Raw genomic sequence first — 14,375 nt, 5'->3', positions numbered from 1 at the left:
GAAGCCATCATCTACGGGACAGTGCCTTGAGGTGCTGGGGCACTGTCAGATTCTTCCTATAGGCCTGGCATCCCCCAGGGTGGGTCAGCTGTATTGAGGGGTGTGTGGGCCTTTCTTGCTCAGCCTGGGCTAGTAACAAGGAGGGTTTGGCCTTGGAGAGGGGAGCTGCCTCTGCAACAGACGCCGTGGACTCTGGGAGGAAATGTGGCCATGTCCACTTCCCAGGTGTTTGAGGCCAGAGGTGACGCTTGTGTCCCTCTGCCGGCCTGCATGTGGCTGGTATGGAGCTGCCCACCTGTCCTGCTGTGGCTTGGACTATCTGGCTATTGTCACCATGTTTACACCATGCTCTGGGGGTTGTCACTGTGTTGTTTCTACAGCCTTCTGGGCAGCCTGTCTGTCCCTCACCTGCCCCCTTCCTGAGTGCCACTGGGCCCTTGGGGAAGCGCAATCCTGAGGTGGGACTCCAGCCTCCACAGGACTGGGCTATAGTGGAGAGATACCCAGCTGCTCTCCACCCCCCGCCTCCCAACCGGGCAGCGTTTTTCTCCTCCAAGTCTTCTCGAATTCTTGTCCGTGCTGGTTGCTTGAGCTGGCCAAGTGCTGTGTTCTCACTGTCCCTGCCCCTGCAGATCTGCTGGAGCAACCCAGGTCCTGGGATCACCTCTCACCCCTAACTTGCTGTCACCTTGTACCCTACCCTGCCTCCTGACATCCTGGGGGTGAGGTCAGTGGGAAGTCCTTGGCCATCTTGTCCCACACAGAGAGGCCTTCCCTCTTCACTACATATGCCTTCCTGCTGCACTGGTCTAGGCTCTGTATTTGACGACTGAGCCTGGTAACCAACATGTGGGCTTCTTGCGCACCTGAAAAATTTCTCTGGCTGCATGGGCCCATGCTCCCCAAGTAGATGGAGTGGAAGCTGGCAGGTCCTCAAACAGCCCCAGCTGTGCCTGGGCCATCTCCTGTGCCCCTCACCCCAGGGCCATGCCACCCTGAGACGGACGGGCCCATTGAAGCCTCACTCCCAGGGTCCTCAGAATCCAGGATTTGTGGGTTTGCATGCTCACTCCTGAGCACTGTGGGAGGAGAGCGATGCTGGGAATTCAGGTTCCAAAGAAAGGCCTGTTTGAGGGGACCATGTAGTGGCCTCCAGAGTGTTAGTGGTCAGATGACCACTCTGTCACCTCCTATGGCCCATCTGCAGAACCTGAAGTGACCCAGAGCAACCTTGAGGAGCCCTGGCAGGCAAGGGTTCCTCTGACCCAGCCCAGAAAGGAAGGGCCTAGTGCCCAACATGGGCAGGGATGTGAGGAGGCGCACCTGTGTCATGGTAGGTGGCCAGCCCACCTGACCGCAGCACTTGCGTCTCTGTCCCCTTAACAGCTGCATGAATGGCGGTGGGTGGGACAGGCACCCTTGGGGACCCACAGCTGCTTACACTGTAACGTGGTGACTTCCATCTTCACCTCCCTTTCCAACAACTTTTCTGTCTTGCCACAGGGACTGGTGGGCAGGGGGAGGCTGGGAGTGGGAACAGCTTATCTACACAGTTGTGGGTGATTGAGGTGGCCAAAGGACACCCCTGTTTCTCTGCAGAACAACTTTATCAACCTCAGCTTCCTGCGCCTGTTCCGCGCCGCACGGCTCATCAAGTTGCTGCGCCAGGGCTACACCATCCGCATCCTGCTATGGACCTTCGTTCAGTCCTTCAAGGTGATGCTGGGGCTGGCACAGCGAGGGCAAGGTGCACCCCTGTGCCCCTACTGCGGTCTGCACTGGCGTTGTTGGTCACGCCGAGACCCATCCGGAACCCTGAACTGGGCCTTGGGCAATGACGCCCACCAGGGTGGGGTTGAGTGAGTGGTAGGAGTGCAGCGGGCGTGCCCGGGGCTGATGACTGTGTGTCTGCAGGCGCTGCCCTACGTGTGCCTCCTCATCGCCATGCTCTTCTTCATCTATGCCATCATTGGCATGCAGGTGGGTGCTGCTCACACCAGAAGGTAGACGTGGGCACAAGTGTTGTAGAAAGAAGCTGACGCTTGGGGATGGTACTGAATGGGGCCCTTGGAAGTTCACGGGGCAGATTTCAGAAGAAGCTTACTCTTCAGTTCCATTTTCCACACATGTGGGGCAGTTGCTGTCTCAAGTGCTTAGTGGACCCAGTTGCCATAGGACTGCTCCAAGGAGGAGGACTCCCACAGCAGAGGGGCAGCTGCAGCTCGTGGCCCACTGCGAACTCCACAGGCAGAGGCAAGTGGTGTCCATGAGGTCAGTGGGGCTGGGGTCACACAGGCACTGTGGTGAGGTCAGTGGGTTTGGAGTGTCAGTTCCAGGATGCGGGTGCAGTGCCTGCAGAGTAGTGTGTGTGGTGCTGAGGCTAAGGCGGCTGCAGGATGGTCCTTCCCACCTCAGCTGATCGGTTCCCCCTGTGCAGTCCCTGGATTGGCCACCTAGGGGAGCGTGTGAGACACATGGCAGGGTTCCAGGTGCAAGCCCAGAAGTGGAGGATGGGAAGACGGGACACCCCAGTGTCTTCAGTCTCCTGGAAGCACGTAGAGCTGTTTCAGGCACTGGCGAGAGCTCGTGTGTGGACGCTGGCTGAGTTCTCTGATTTCACACAATCACATCTTCTTGTTGCTTCGGTCAGCCTGTTTAAGAGCACGGACGTAGGAATGGGACAGTTGCAGATTCTAGGCTCAGTCCAGTTCTTACCTGATTCACATTTGTTACCCTGAAAGGTTCAGATAAAGCCGGTGAGAACCCATCATGCCGCGCGCACGGGAGTCTCTGCTGTCCTCTGGTATGGTAGATGCCTGCAGAGGAGTTCCAGCTCACCAGCCTGCTCCTGTGGGGAGCCCCAGGCCACTGGGCTGAGAGTGCCCTGTACAAGCTCACTGCTGTTCTTGGTTTCAGGTCTTTGGGAACATTGCCCTTGATGATGACACCAGCATTAACAGGCACAACAACTTCCGGACGTTTCTGCAAGCCTTGATGCTGCTGTTCAGGTGAGTGATGTCAGCCGGGCTGATGTGTGCCCAGACAGGGCTTCTGGCAGGGAGGTCCCCAGAGCCAGAGCTTGGGCTCAGCTCACCTTCACCTCCTCCAGGGAGGCTCAGGATGTGGCAGGTGCACTGAAGGATCCTCTCCCCACGTAGCCTTGGGTTGCATGCACTGGCCTTGTCTTTTACTCACAGTGCTGACAGCTGCCCCCTCCAAGGGAGGTCTGGACACGTCTCCATCCTCCACCCTTTCTCCCAAGGGCCGCAGCTCCTTGGCTTCCAGATACAGCCCAGCAAACACGTCTCCGAAGGGCCAGGATGCCCTGGGCGTGAGCTTCCACGCTGCGGTGCTTCCTTGCCAGGTGTGCCAACAAACAGGCACAGTGCCAATGGGTACAGAGGGGGCAAAAGGGTTTCCTCCATGGCCCCAGGACAGAAGAGCTATTGTGAGGGTTTATGGAGCTGGGACACTGCTCAAGACCTGCCTAGGGGCTCCTCTGGCTGCTTAGGAACTGTCAGCTTCAGGTTGCTGGAAGGCCAGCCTGGTGTGTCCAGCGTAGCTCACCTGAGGTGTGTGTGGGGGGGTCCTCGCTTGTCTGACTCGGTGAGGGGGCCTCTCTGATCTGTGGGAGCAGGGAGGAGATCCAGAGGCCATGGCGATGGCCTAGGGGAAGGTACAATGGCTTGGCTCAGGATGGGAATGCCTGAGTGTAGGGGAGAGTTAGGGTTAGAGGCCAACGCCCCTTCTGCCCTGCCCCCACCTGCTCCCGACACCCCCTCAGCCCACTCCTTGCGATTCCCAGTGTGCTCGCAGCTATGGTCCCCACCAGAGCTCGCTCTGCTCTCTTGGCTGGGCTCCCCTCCAGTTCCTGGCTCTTTCTGCCACGCCCAGGGTTCCCTGCACACCCTCAGCCTCATCCTCAGGCATACCCCCTGTGCTGTTCCCTGTGCTCTCCCGGCTGCTCCCCGGCAGGGACCCAGAGGAGGCCACCTGACACTGCTCTCCTCTGGGAGGGCCGCTGCTGACCTAACAGCCCTGCCCCTGCTTAGGAGCGCCACAGGAGAGGCCTGGCACGAGATCATGCTGTCCTGCTTGAGCAGCCGCGCCTGCGACGAGCACGCCAACGCCACTGAGTGCGGCAGTGACTTTGCCTACTTCTACTTCGTCTCCTTCATCTTCCTCTGCTCCTTTCTGGTAAGACCCATCTCACTTGCTTCAGAAGGCCCCGTGCCTCTCCCTGGCGGGTCCGCATAACAAGCTGACCCCGTGCCGGTGGCCTTTGTTGGTTCAGGGATAGCAACCTCCTCTACTCCAGAAAGGACCAGCTCTGTCACAACCTGCATGAGCCAAGCAGTGACTTCATTGGGAAGAGTTGTTTGCAGAAGTCCTGCATTGCTAGCCTCTGGAAGGAGGTGCACGGGCCTCACATGATGGCACAGTGGCCAGTGAGCCACGTCAGCTGCAACGCTAAGCTTGAGTGTCCCAGAGCAGTGACCCCATGACAGCAGATGCTGTGTGCAGCCCTTGAGCAATGACAGGGTATGCTGACTGGTACAGCTTGGCATTGGCCCCACACCCGCTGAGCAGAGTGCTCACAGAATGGAGGCTGAGAGCAGGTGACAGTGGCCCAAAAGGCGGGGGAGGGAGTCGGGTGGGGTTGGTCGGACTGCATTCAGACAAGGCAGCAGTGATTAGATATGGGTTAGAGACAAAAGGTCCTGTGGTTTTCTGGGCTGTCTCTGAGACTGGTGGGGCAGCTGTAGGTAAGGGGCTTGGTAAGGAAGAAACAGAGCTGCCTGAGATGTAAGTTCTTGGTGCAGTCATGTGGGAGGGCACAGACCTAAGGGTGTGTACGTCATGGGTGCAGAGGGCACAGACCTAAGGATGTGTACGTCATGGGTGCAGAGGGCACAGACCTAAGGGTGTGTACATCATGGGTGCAGAGGGCACAGACCTAAGGGTGTGTACGTCATGGGTGCAGAGGGCACAGACCTAAGGATGTGTACGTCATGGGTGCAGAGGGCACAGACCTAAGGGTGTGTACATCATGGGTGCAGAGGGCGTAGACTAAGGATGTGTACGTCATGGGTGCAGAGGACACAGACCTAAGGATATGTACGTCATGGGTGCAGAGGGCACAGACCTAAGGATGTGTACGTCATGGGTGCAGAGGGCACAGACCTAAGGATATGTACGTCATGGGTGCAGAGGGCACAGACCTAAGGATGTGTACGTCATGGGTGCAGAGGACACAGACCTAAGGGTGTGTACGTCATGGGTGCAGAGGGCACAGACCTAAGGATGTGTACGTCATGGGTGCAGAGGGCGTAGACTAAGGATATGTACGTCATGGGTGCAGAGGGCACAGACCTAAGGGTGTGTACGTCATGGGTGCAGAGGGCACAGACCTAAGGGTGTGTACGTCATGGGTGCAGAGGGCACAGACCTAAGGGTGTGTACGTCATGGGTGCAGAGGGCACAGACCTAAGGGTGTGTACGTCATGGGTGCAGAGGACACAGACCTAAGGGTGTGTACATCATGGGTGCAGAGGGCACAGACCTAAGGATATGTACATCATGAGTGCATGTTAGACATACAGGTTGCTGCCACCCCCACGGACCATGCTGTGGTCAGTAGGAGAGGAATATGGAATCTGAGCTCGACAAGATGAGACGGCAGGAATAGCTATGCTAAAACTGAACTGCTGTCAGGACAAGAAACATGAGAAGGCTGAACATGTATCCCCAAGGTGAGAGGCGACAGAGCTAAGATTTGAGGGTCCATGGCATATGCAGGACAGGTGGAATACAAGGAGGTGGAGAGCTGCGCAGAGCAGTGCACATGGAGGGAGGTGCAGAGCTAAGGAGAGCAGTGCACACCGATTTAGGTGGAGAGCTGAGGAGAGCTGTGCTACAGGGGGAGAGAGCCTCAGGTGCCTCCTCAGCATGTCCTGTCAAGTTTGTGTAGTGACACCAAGAACAGTCGGTGCAGAGCACTGCTCACCTTCACAAGGTATTGTCATAGCTCTTGGGAACCCTGATGATCTGGGCTTCTGCACTGTATCAGGGAGCTCTGTGATGAAGCATGAATCCTCTGTAGGCAGGCAGCGTGGAGGCAGCTCTCAGGTTTGTTTAGTAATTTGCCAACACGATAACCAGCAGTCTGCTTCCTGCAGCCATAGTTATGTCTAGTAACTGTTGGTAAAAAGTGATTTCAGGGATCCAGTTCTTGAATTTCAGTCTAATGTAAGTCATGCGAAAAAGGTGTTTTTGGCTCTATTAGGACCAAACTGGGGGTGGAGAGGGGTCAGAGCCACTGCTTTGCAGGTTCTGTGGTGAACAGAAATGGTTGGTGGTACAAGTGTTAGGAAGTGCACTGAGAGGGTAGGCAGTGGGAGCAGAGTGAGATGTGTGAAGTCAGCACTTGGCAGGCAGTTCTTGGTCGCACTCCTGGTACTATTGCCTAGGACTGAGTTAGGGTTCGTGTGTAGTTGTAGGGATAAGGAACTGAGATGAGGGTGGGTTGTGAGGAGATCAAGAGAGAGGTCATGCTGTGGTCTTCCGACAAGAGTGATGGTCCAGATGGAAGTGGAAACAAATAAGGCAAGGCTCGTGCACGTGTTCCCTGAAGGACAGTTTGTGACGGCATTGGCGTTAAAGTGATGGGAAGAGAGCTAGAACAAGAAGTATAGGAAAGCCAAGGGAAAGGTCACTCTGGATCCCAGCTGTAAACTTGGGAGAGTTTAGCAGGTCAGCATGACCACAAAAGGCGTGAGCTGGAGACAGACAAGGTTGCAGAAACAAAAGTATGGAGGAATCTGCAGAGACCAAGCATTGAGGATCATGTCTTGATCTCTTGAAAACAAGAAGGGCCTTCCAGGAAAATGCTGTCCGGTGGGCAGTGAAAACAGTGGTCTCTAGACTGCTCAAATATGACTAGAGTGTCAAGACCAGACACTCAAATCCAGGCACAAATCCCAGGCAGCCAACCTGGCCCCACTGTGTGTCAGCTGTTCAGACAGGCTCTGCACAAAGCCACACTCTCAGGCCACAGCACCCACAGACATGTCCAGCATGAGCCAAGAGGTTCTGGTGTGTAACTGCTATTCTCTCCAGAGGTGTGGGTGTCTGGTGGTCACTGTGTTCTGTGTCTTGCTCCTGCTGACTCCCTGACATGCCCCTGACCCTTACCTTTTATCACCCCCAAATTATCTCAGAATCAACGAAGAGCCTGGATACAGGAGCTCAAACCTTGAAGCTCTTAGGAGAAAGTATAGGGCGTATAGCTTAATGATTGTATTTGTCAAAAGAGTTTTTGATTTAACACCAAAACTGTAACAACAAAAGAAAATATAGATACATCAGACTACTCAGAAATTTTTAAAATGTTGTATACCGAAGGACAATATTGGCAGAAGAAAAGGCAACCCAAGAATGTAAACAGTATTTGCAAATCACATATGTATGATATGTTATATATATGATATGTTAATATCAAGATATATAAAGGACTTCTCCAACTCAATAGTAAATACCCACATGAGAGACGCAGATGAAGTTCCTGGCTCCTGGCTTCAGCCTGGCCCAGCCCTAACTGTTGCAGCCATCTAGTGGGAGTGAACCAGTAGATGGGAGATTTCTCTTCCTGTTTCTTCTTCTCTCTCCATAACTCTGCCTTTCAAATAAACTTTTTAAGAAATTGAAATATTTGTACATTCATGACGAGACTGTAAAATGATACAACTAGCTATTGAAAATAGTATGGTTGCTTCTCAGAAAACTAAAACTGGTAACACCAACAGTCCATCATTTCCATCCTGGTTGCGTGCCCCGGAGAAGTAGAAGCAGAACTGTGTTCAAAGCAGAATTGCTCACAAGAAACAGAAGAAGGGAGCAGCAATTTCCATCAACAGATGAATAGATAAACAAAAGTTGGCATCGACACACAAAGGACGGTCACTCAGCCTTTTGAAACGGGATTCTGACACACATTGCAGTGTGACTGAGCCTTGAAGAGTCTTCTGGGTGAAGTAAGCGAGTCACAAAGTACGCTTACTCTGGGACTCTGCCTGTGTGAGGCAGCCACAGTAGTCAAGTCCATTGAAACAGGAAATAAGAAGAAGAAGAAGAGGGGTTGTCAGGGCCTGGAGAAAATGGGAAATGAAAAGTTAGTGTTCAGTGGGACAGTTTCAGTTTGAGTTCGAGAAAGTCTTTGAGAGGATAGTGGTGGTAATGATTGTACAACAGTGTGAATGCATTAATGCCATTGCCTTCTGTGGTTAAAAAATGCTTAAAATGTTAAACTTTGGGTGGCTGTTTTTCTTAGCCATTGAGACACCTGGGTCCTATATTGGAGTACTTGGGGTCAATGCCCAGCTCCAGCTCCTAATTCTAGTTTCCTGCTAATGCATGCCCTGAGAGGCAGTAGTGAAAGCTCAGGTAACTGGGTTGCTGCCACCCACATGGGAGACCTGCATTGAGTTCCCAGCTGCAGCTGTGACCTGGTGCAGCCCTGGCTGTTATGGGCATTCGGGGAGTGATCCAGTGGATGGGAATGCTCTGTCTCTGTTTCTCCCTCTCTGGGCCTCACAAGTAAATTGCTTAAATGGTAAATTTGTTGTATATATTTTGCCACGCTAAAAAAAGTAGACAATGAAAAAGAATAGTTCACAGTGAAGCTTCTCCCAGGAGAAGGGGAGGAACTATTTGCTAGCATATTCTGTGACCAAAAGACACCACAAGAAAACTGAAGATGAATATCCCGTAAGAATATTGGTGAAGAAATCCTCATGAGAATGCTATAAACCAGTTGTAACCACACACTAAAGAAATATGTGACTCAGATACATGATGGAAACAATATGGACATAATAGCATTGCCCACCTCCCTATCCCCCTGAACCTTTTTTTTTTTTTTCTTTTCTTTTTTTTTTTTTTTCTTCTCTTTCTTGATTTTCCTTCAACTATAGTTAACTATGTAAAGATTGTCAACAACAATACAATAAAATGGATTATAAAAAAAAAAAAAAGAAATATGTGACAAAATGGGATTTATTCTGGGAATGCAACAGTGGTTCAATTTAAGAAAATCAGTCATTGAGAAACGAGCTACACGATCATCTCAATGGAAGGAGAAGTAATTCACAAAAATCAGTACCCATTTATTATTTTAAAAAATTACACATGCAAAAAGAAATGTAGAAAACTTGGAAGAGAATCTCATCTACATGTTGAAGGGCTTTCATGAAAAAAGTTAAAATACTAACGGTGGAAGACTGGAGACTCTCCCAGGAACCAGAAACAACACAAGGATTTCCACTTTCCCTGCAGCCATTCAACATTGGGGTGGAAATCCTGGCCAGAACAATTAGGCAAGCAACAGAATAAGCACCTGGTGTAGTTGAACTCAGGCTCATACAAAGGTTCAAAATCCAAGTCTTATAATTGGCAGTTATTGAATGGTGTTAATGGTTGTAGATTAGGGTGAACGCTTGAGCCAATTGTAGAGGCTTGAGCCAAGACCTTTGGGATGTGACGAGATTGGATTAGGTGAAGCCATGAAGGGTATACGAGGTTAGAAGAAGAGTCTAGCTTGCCCAGCAAGAGGTGTTGCGTGCAACAGTCTCCCCACATCCTGTGCCCCGCCAGCCTCTAATGAGCCACCCCATCGTGCATTGTGAGCCCAAGGAGGCCTTTCATAAGTAATTCTTCTCAGCTATTTCCGTTAATGTAGCAAATACAGCATTCCAAATAAAATGAAAGAAGCAAAGCTGTTTTTTGTACATAGTATGATTGTGCATATGGAAAACACCACAGAGTACACAGACACAAAAATTTTACTAGAGCTGATAAACAGCATTGGCCAAGTTGCAGTATACAAATAAGTAATCAAAAATCAATGATGTGTACACGTGGGGAGCTGCTCCCAGATTTGCCGGAACCTCGATGGCTACCCCTTTTCTGGGTGAGTCCCGGGGGTCTGTGTAGCGAGTCTGGGCCTCCCCTACTGCTCGCCATGTGGCTTGAGCTGGGGGGAGGAGCCAGGAAGGGTGGGACTGGGGCCCAAGGACTTGAACCTCCGGCAGGCAGCTACCCCACTGCCTGCCAGGGGGCCTTGAGATGGCCACGCCTCAAGCCTGGGAACACACAGTAGCTACCACGTACACGTGGGGAGCTGCTCCAGGGCGGCCAGTGCGCCATTTGGCGCCAGGCTCCGCCTGCTGGCTGCCCGGCCAGAGTTTTTGATTTTTGGTTCATTGACCTGCTTCCTGGGAGGCTCCCTCCTGAACCCACAGTGCTGGGGGCGTGAAGCACTGTGCTTGCTAGTAACCTTATCTCTGAACACCTCAAAGTCTCTTTGGGGATCCCTTCAATCAAAATGGAGGAAACAGAATGCTGGCAATTAGGGAATCCCAAATGAACTTGAGGCTTGCACCTAATGGTCCTCAGAGCAACCACGGGCAGGTGCGTGATTCACAGCTAGGAACAGGCCCAAACTGGGAGGTAAGGAGACACCACAACTGGGATGAGGCTCCCACCAAGGAGTGTATGTGCTGGAATGGGGGCTGTGTTCTATCTAGGAAACAGTTGCAGTCACCCGAGGCACTAGTGTGGGCTGGGATTGGATGCACCAGGCCGGTTCAGATCCCAATACCATCTGGTGTTGTGGAGAACCAGGGTTGATGTGGGACTGACTAGGCTGGGTCTCATTCCTCTTCTGAACCATGTGTGAGCTGTATGTGGGTATGGACGAGCCATGGCCGGGCTGAAACATCTAACAACAGGAACCAGAATGGGGTGAAAGCCAGCCAGGAAAAACCACTGTTCCTGCTAGGACAGGAGGTGAACTGAGTAGGGCTGGCTCAAGAACCCCCTGGCAAGCGCAAAATCTGGCATTGGGAGGGGTTCTGATGGAGGAGCCTGGGCAACTCCTCTGGCAGGACACAGTCCCTGCAGGTAAGCGCAAGAAGCATGATAGGAAACAGTTCAGAATAGGCCATGGAAAGTTTCCCACTGGCATGCATTCAGCATGGGTCAGGAGCAGATCAGGCTGAATCAGTTCATGTCAACCACTGGCAAATCTGATCGCCAGACCAGAGTGTGGGATGGGCCGGGTTTGATTGCGACAAAACCAGTACACATTATGGAATGCCAGGGCGTGGTTGCCTGTACTGGATGTGAATGCAGCACCCATCCAGCACACGTGAAATCCAGGAAGGGAGGGGCAGAGCTGGCGGGGGGATTAAGGGGCTGGTCCCCTCGCCGGTCAGCTACTCCCACTTTAGAGTGTTGGCTGGGATAGAGACAGACCCGACTAAGCAAGGCTATAACACCTGTGCGCTGCATGTGGACTAGATCAGGGCCGCAGCATCAGCTGGCAGAAGCTGGCACTGGGGACTAATTCTGTCAAGTCAAATCACAGGACCACCCAAAGAGTGCATAAACCGGGACAGAGAGACCTGGGAGGGAAAAGTGGGTTCCCCCTTCCTGAATCACTATTCCCGTAGGAGGGCATGAAAACTAGGACAGGGGCTGGGATGGCTAGATAGAGAGGCACTCAACAACATCTGTGAGGGCTGGATGGTTGAGTTGATTAGATAGAACTAAGCTTTAATACCCATTGACGGGTACCAGAGCCAAATGGGATGGGGGACAGACTGGTCTTCTGCTACACATACTGGCAAACCAGGGTGGGGGCGGGCTTGGCGGGGGTTAATGTGGGTCGCCCCGACTAGGCTGCAGTTCCCACTGGTTGATGTAAGGGCCGAACCAGACTGGACTGCAACACCCATTGGTTCCAGTGCAACTCGGGACTGAAAACAGAACCAACCCAGCAGTTGCAACCACCAGCTGATCGGGGTGATGGACTGTGCCGGGCCCTGTGCTTGCTAGAACATACAAAAAACTAATCTGGGAATACCTCGAAGTATCTTTGGAGATCTCCCCAATCGAACTGCTGGACTCAGAACTCTAACCAAGAAAAGACAGAAGACAGAACGGGACAGTCATTCATCTCAGCTATATGTTGGCAGCAAATTATGGGGCAAACGGAGACTTTATGATGGACCATATCAATCAGTGGACGACCTCATCGAGCGAAACGGGCAGCGATTCATAACTAGAGAACTATTAACACCACTTGGGCACATATCTCGGAGCATGCCCCACATCCGGGACTTGGGGTGGGCGGGAAACCGGGTGGGGCTTCTCCCTCAATGTCCCCCTTTACCTCAGATGCAGGATGGAAACAATATGGACATAATGGCATTGCCCACTTTCCTATCCCCCTGAACCTTTTTTTTCCTTTTTTCTTTTTTTTTTTCTTTTTCCTTTAACTGTAATTAACTATGTAAAGATTGTCAACAACAATACAATAATAAAAAATAAATAAATAAAAAAAAGAAAGTAAAAAAAAAATCAATGATGTGTCTATTCAACAGTGAACAATTTAAAAAGGAGTTTTAAAAATCCATTCCAATAGCATTAAATGAATAAAATACCCTTGAATGAATCAACAATTGAGGAGCTAAAAGACAGGTACAATTAAAACTATAAAAATTGCTGGAAAGAAAGAAGATCAAGTTAAATGGAAAGATCTCACATGTCCTCAGATTGAATTTAAAATGGTTAGAATAGCATTATTTCCACCAAGCGGTACATAAATAAAATATCAAAATCCTGGGACTTGCACAGTGGTATAGCAACTCAACCCTTCTCCTGTGGCACCAGCATCCCATTTGGCCACTACTTGGAGTCCCAGCTGCTTTGCTTCCGATCTAGCTCCCTGCTAAATGACTTGGGAGAGCAGTGGAAGATGGCTCATGCCCTTGGGCCCCTGCACCTACGTGAGAGACCAGGAAGAAGCTCCTGGCTCCAGGCTTCAGATGTTCTCAGCTCCAGCCATTGTGACCATTTGGGGAGTGAACCAGCAGACAGAAACACTCTCTCTCTTATCTGCTCTCTCCTCTCTCTCTTTCGCTCTTTCCTCTCCGTAAATTTACCTTTCAAGTTAAAAAAAAATCTTTAAATATCAAAACCCCAGTAACCTTTGTGCAGAAATGGGAAAATGAATCTTCAAATTTCTATGAACTTGAATGGAGCTCTCAAATAGCCAAAACAGTTTTGAAAAATCCAAAGTCGCAGACACACGCTTCCCAAATTCCAAATTCACTACAAAGCTACTGAGTAATCAAAGTGCATACTGCTGGCATAAAGATAGACATATAGGGCCCGGCAGCGTGGCCTAGCGGCGTGGCCTAGCGGCTAAAATCCTCGCCTTGAACGCGCCGGGATCCCATATGGGCGCCGGTTCTAATCTCAGCAGCTCCACTTCCCTTCCAGCTCCCTGCTTGTGGCCTGGGAGAGCAGTTGAGGATGTCCCAAAGATTTGGGACACTGCACCCGCGTGGGAGACCTGGAAGAGGTTCCAGGTTCCCGGCTTCGGATCGGCGCAGCACCGGCCGTTGCGGTCACTTGGGGAGTGAATCATCGGATGGAAGATCTTCCTCTCTGTCTCTCCTCTCTGTATATCTTGACTTTGTAATAAAAATAAATAAATATTTTTTCAAAAAGAATAAGAATAAGAATCGGGCCCGGCATGGTAGCCTAGCGGCTGAAGTCCTCACCTTGCACATGAGGGATCCCATATGGGCACTGGTGCTAAACCTGGGGCCTGGCTTCCCATCCAGCTCCATGCCTGTGCCCTGGTAAAGCACTCAAGGACGGCCCAAAGCCTTGGAACCCTGCACCAGTGTGCGAGACCCAGAGGAAGCTCCTGGCTCCTGGCTTCAGATTAGCTCAGCTCTGGCCATTACAGCCATCTGGGGAATTAATCAGTGAACAGAAGATATTCCTCTCTGTCTCTCCTCCTTACTTTCCAATAAGAATAAATAAATATTTTTTAAAAATAAGAAGAATAATATATACAAATGTCCAACAAGCACATGAAAACGTGTTCTGCATTCTTGGCCATAAGGAAATGCAAATCAGAACCACCATGAGATTGCGTTTCACATCCACCATCAAAGCTGTAATACTGTAATGGTTGTTTTTTTTTTTTTTAGTTTATTTTAGTTATTTGAAAACCAGAGTTAGAGAGAGAAGGAGACTCATAGATTTACTCCCTAAATGTCCACTTCAACTTTGGGACCAAGAGCTTCCTGCAGGTCTCCAGTGTGGGACAGGGGCCCAAGCACTTGGCCATCTCCTGTGCTTTCCCAGGCACATCAGCAGTGAGTTGAATTGGAAGTGGGGCAGCCAGGAGTTGGAATCTATTCCCACATGAATTATTGGCGCTGCACCAATTGTACCACAGCATCAGCACCAATACATTTTTTAAGGGATAGTACTATCTTTTGGGAAGACTGTGAGAA

General features: G+C 51.0%; 1 protein-coding gene across 1 annotated transcript in view; it reads left to right on the top strand.

The window, feature by feature from the left end:
• CACNA1B (calcium voltage-gated channel subunit alpha1 B) overlaps window positions 1-14,375 on the top strand; it is a 137,926-nt gene that overhangs the window by 98,627 nt on the left and 24,924 nt on the right. The window contains exons 32-35 of the mRNA XM_058659747.1: window positions 1,600-1,716; window positions 1,915-1,980; window positions 2,917-3,008; window positions 4,053-4,197. Coding sequence (XP_058515730.1) covers window positions 1,600-1,716; window positions 1,915-1,980; window positions 2,917-3,008; window positions 4,053-4,197 — 420 coding nt within the window. The remainder of the gene's footprint in view (window positions 1-1,599; window positions 1,717-1,914; window positions 1,981-2,916; window positions 3,009-4,052; window positions 4,198-14,375) is intronic.

Source organism: Ochotona princeps, unplaced genomic scaffold, assembly GCF_030435755.1.
Source record: "Ochotona princeps isolate mOchPri1 unplaced genomic scaffold, mOchPri1.hap1 HAP1_SCAFFOLD_138, whole genome shotgun sequence".
Lineage (NCBI taxonomy): Eukaryota > Metazoa > Chordata > Mammalia > Lagomorpha > Ochotonidae > Ochotona > Ochotona princeps.
Note: the sequence above shows the minus strand (reverse complement) of the source record. Positions and strands in the feature narration are given on the sequence as shown.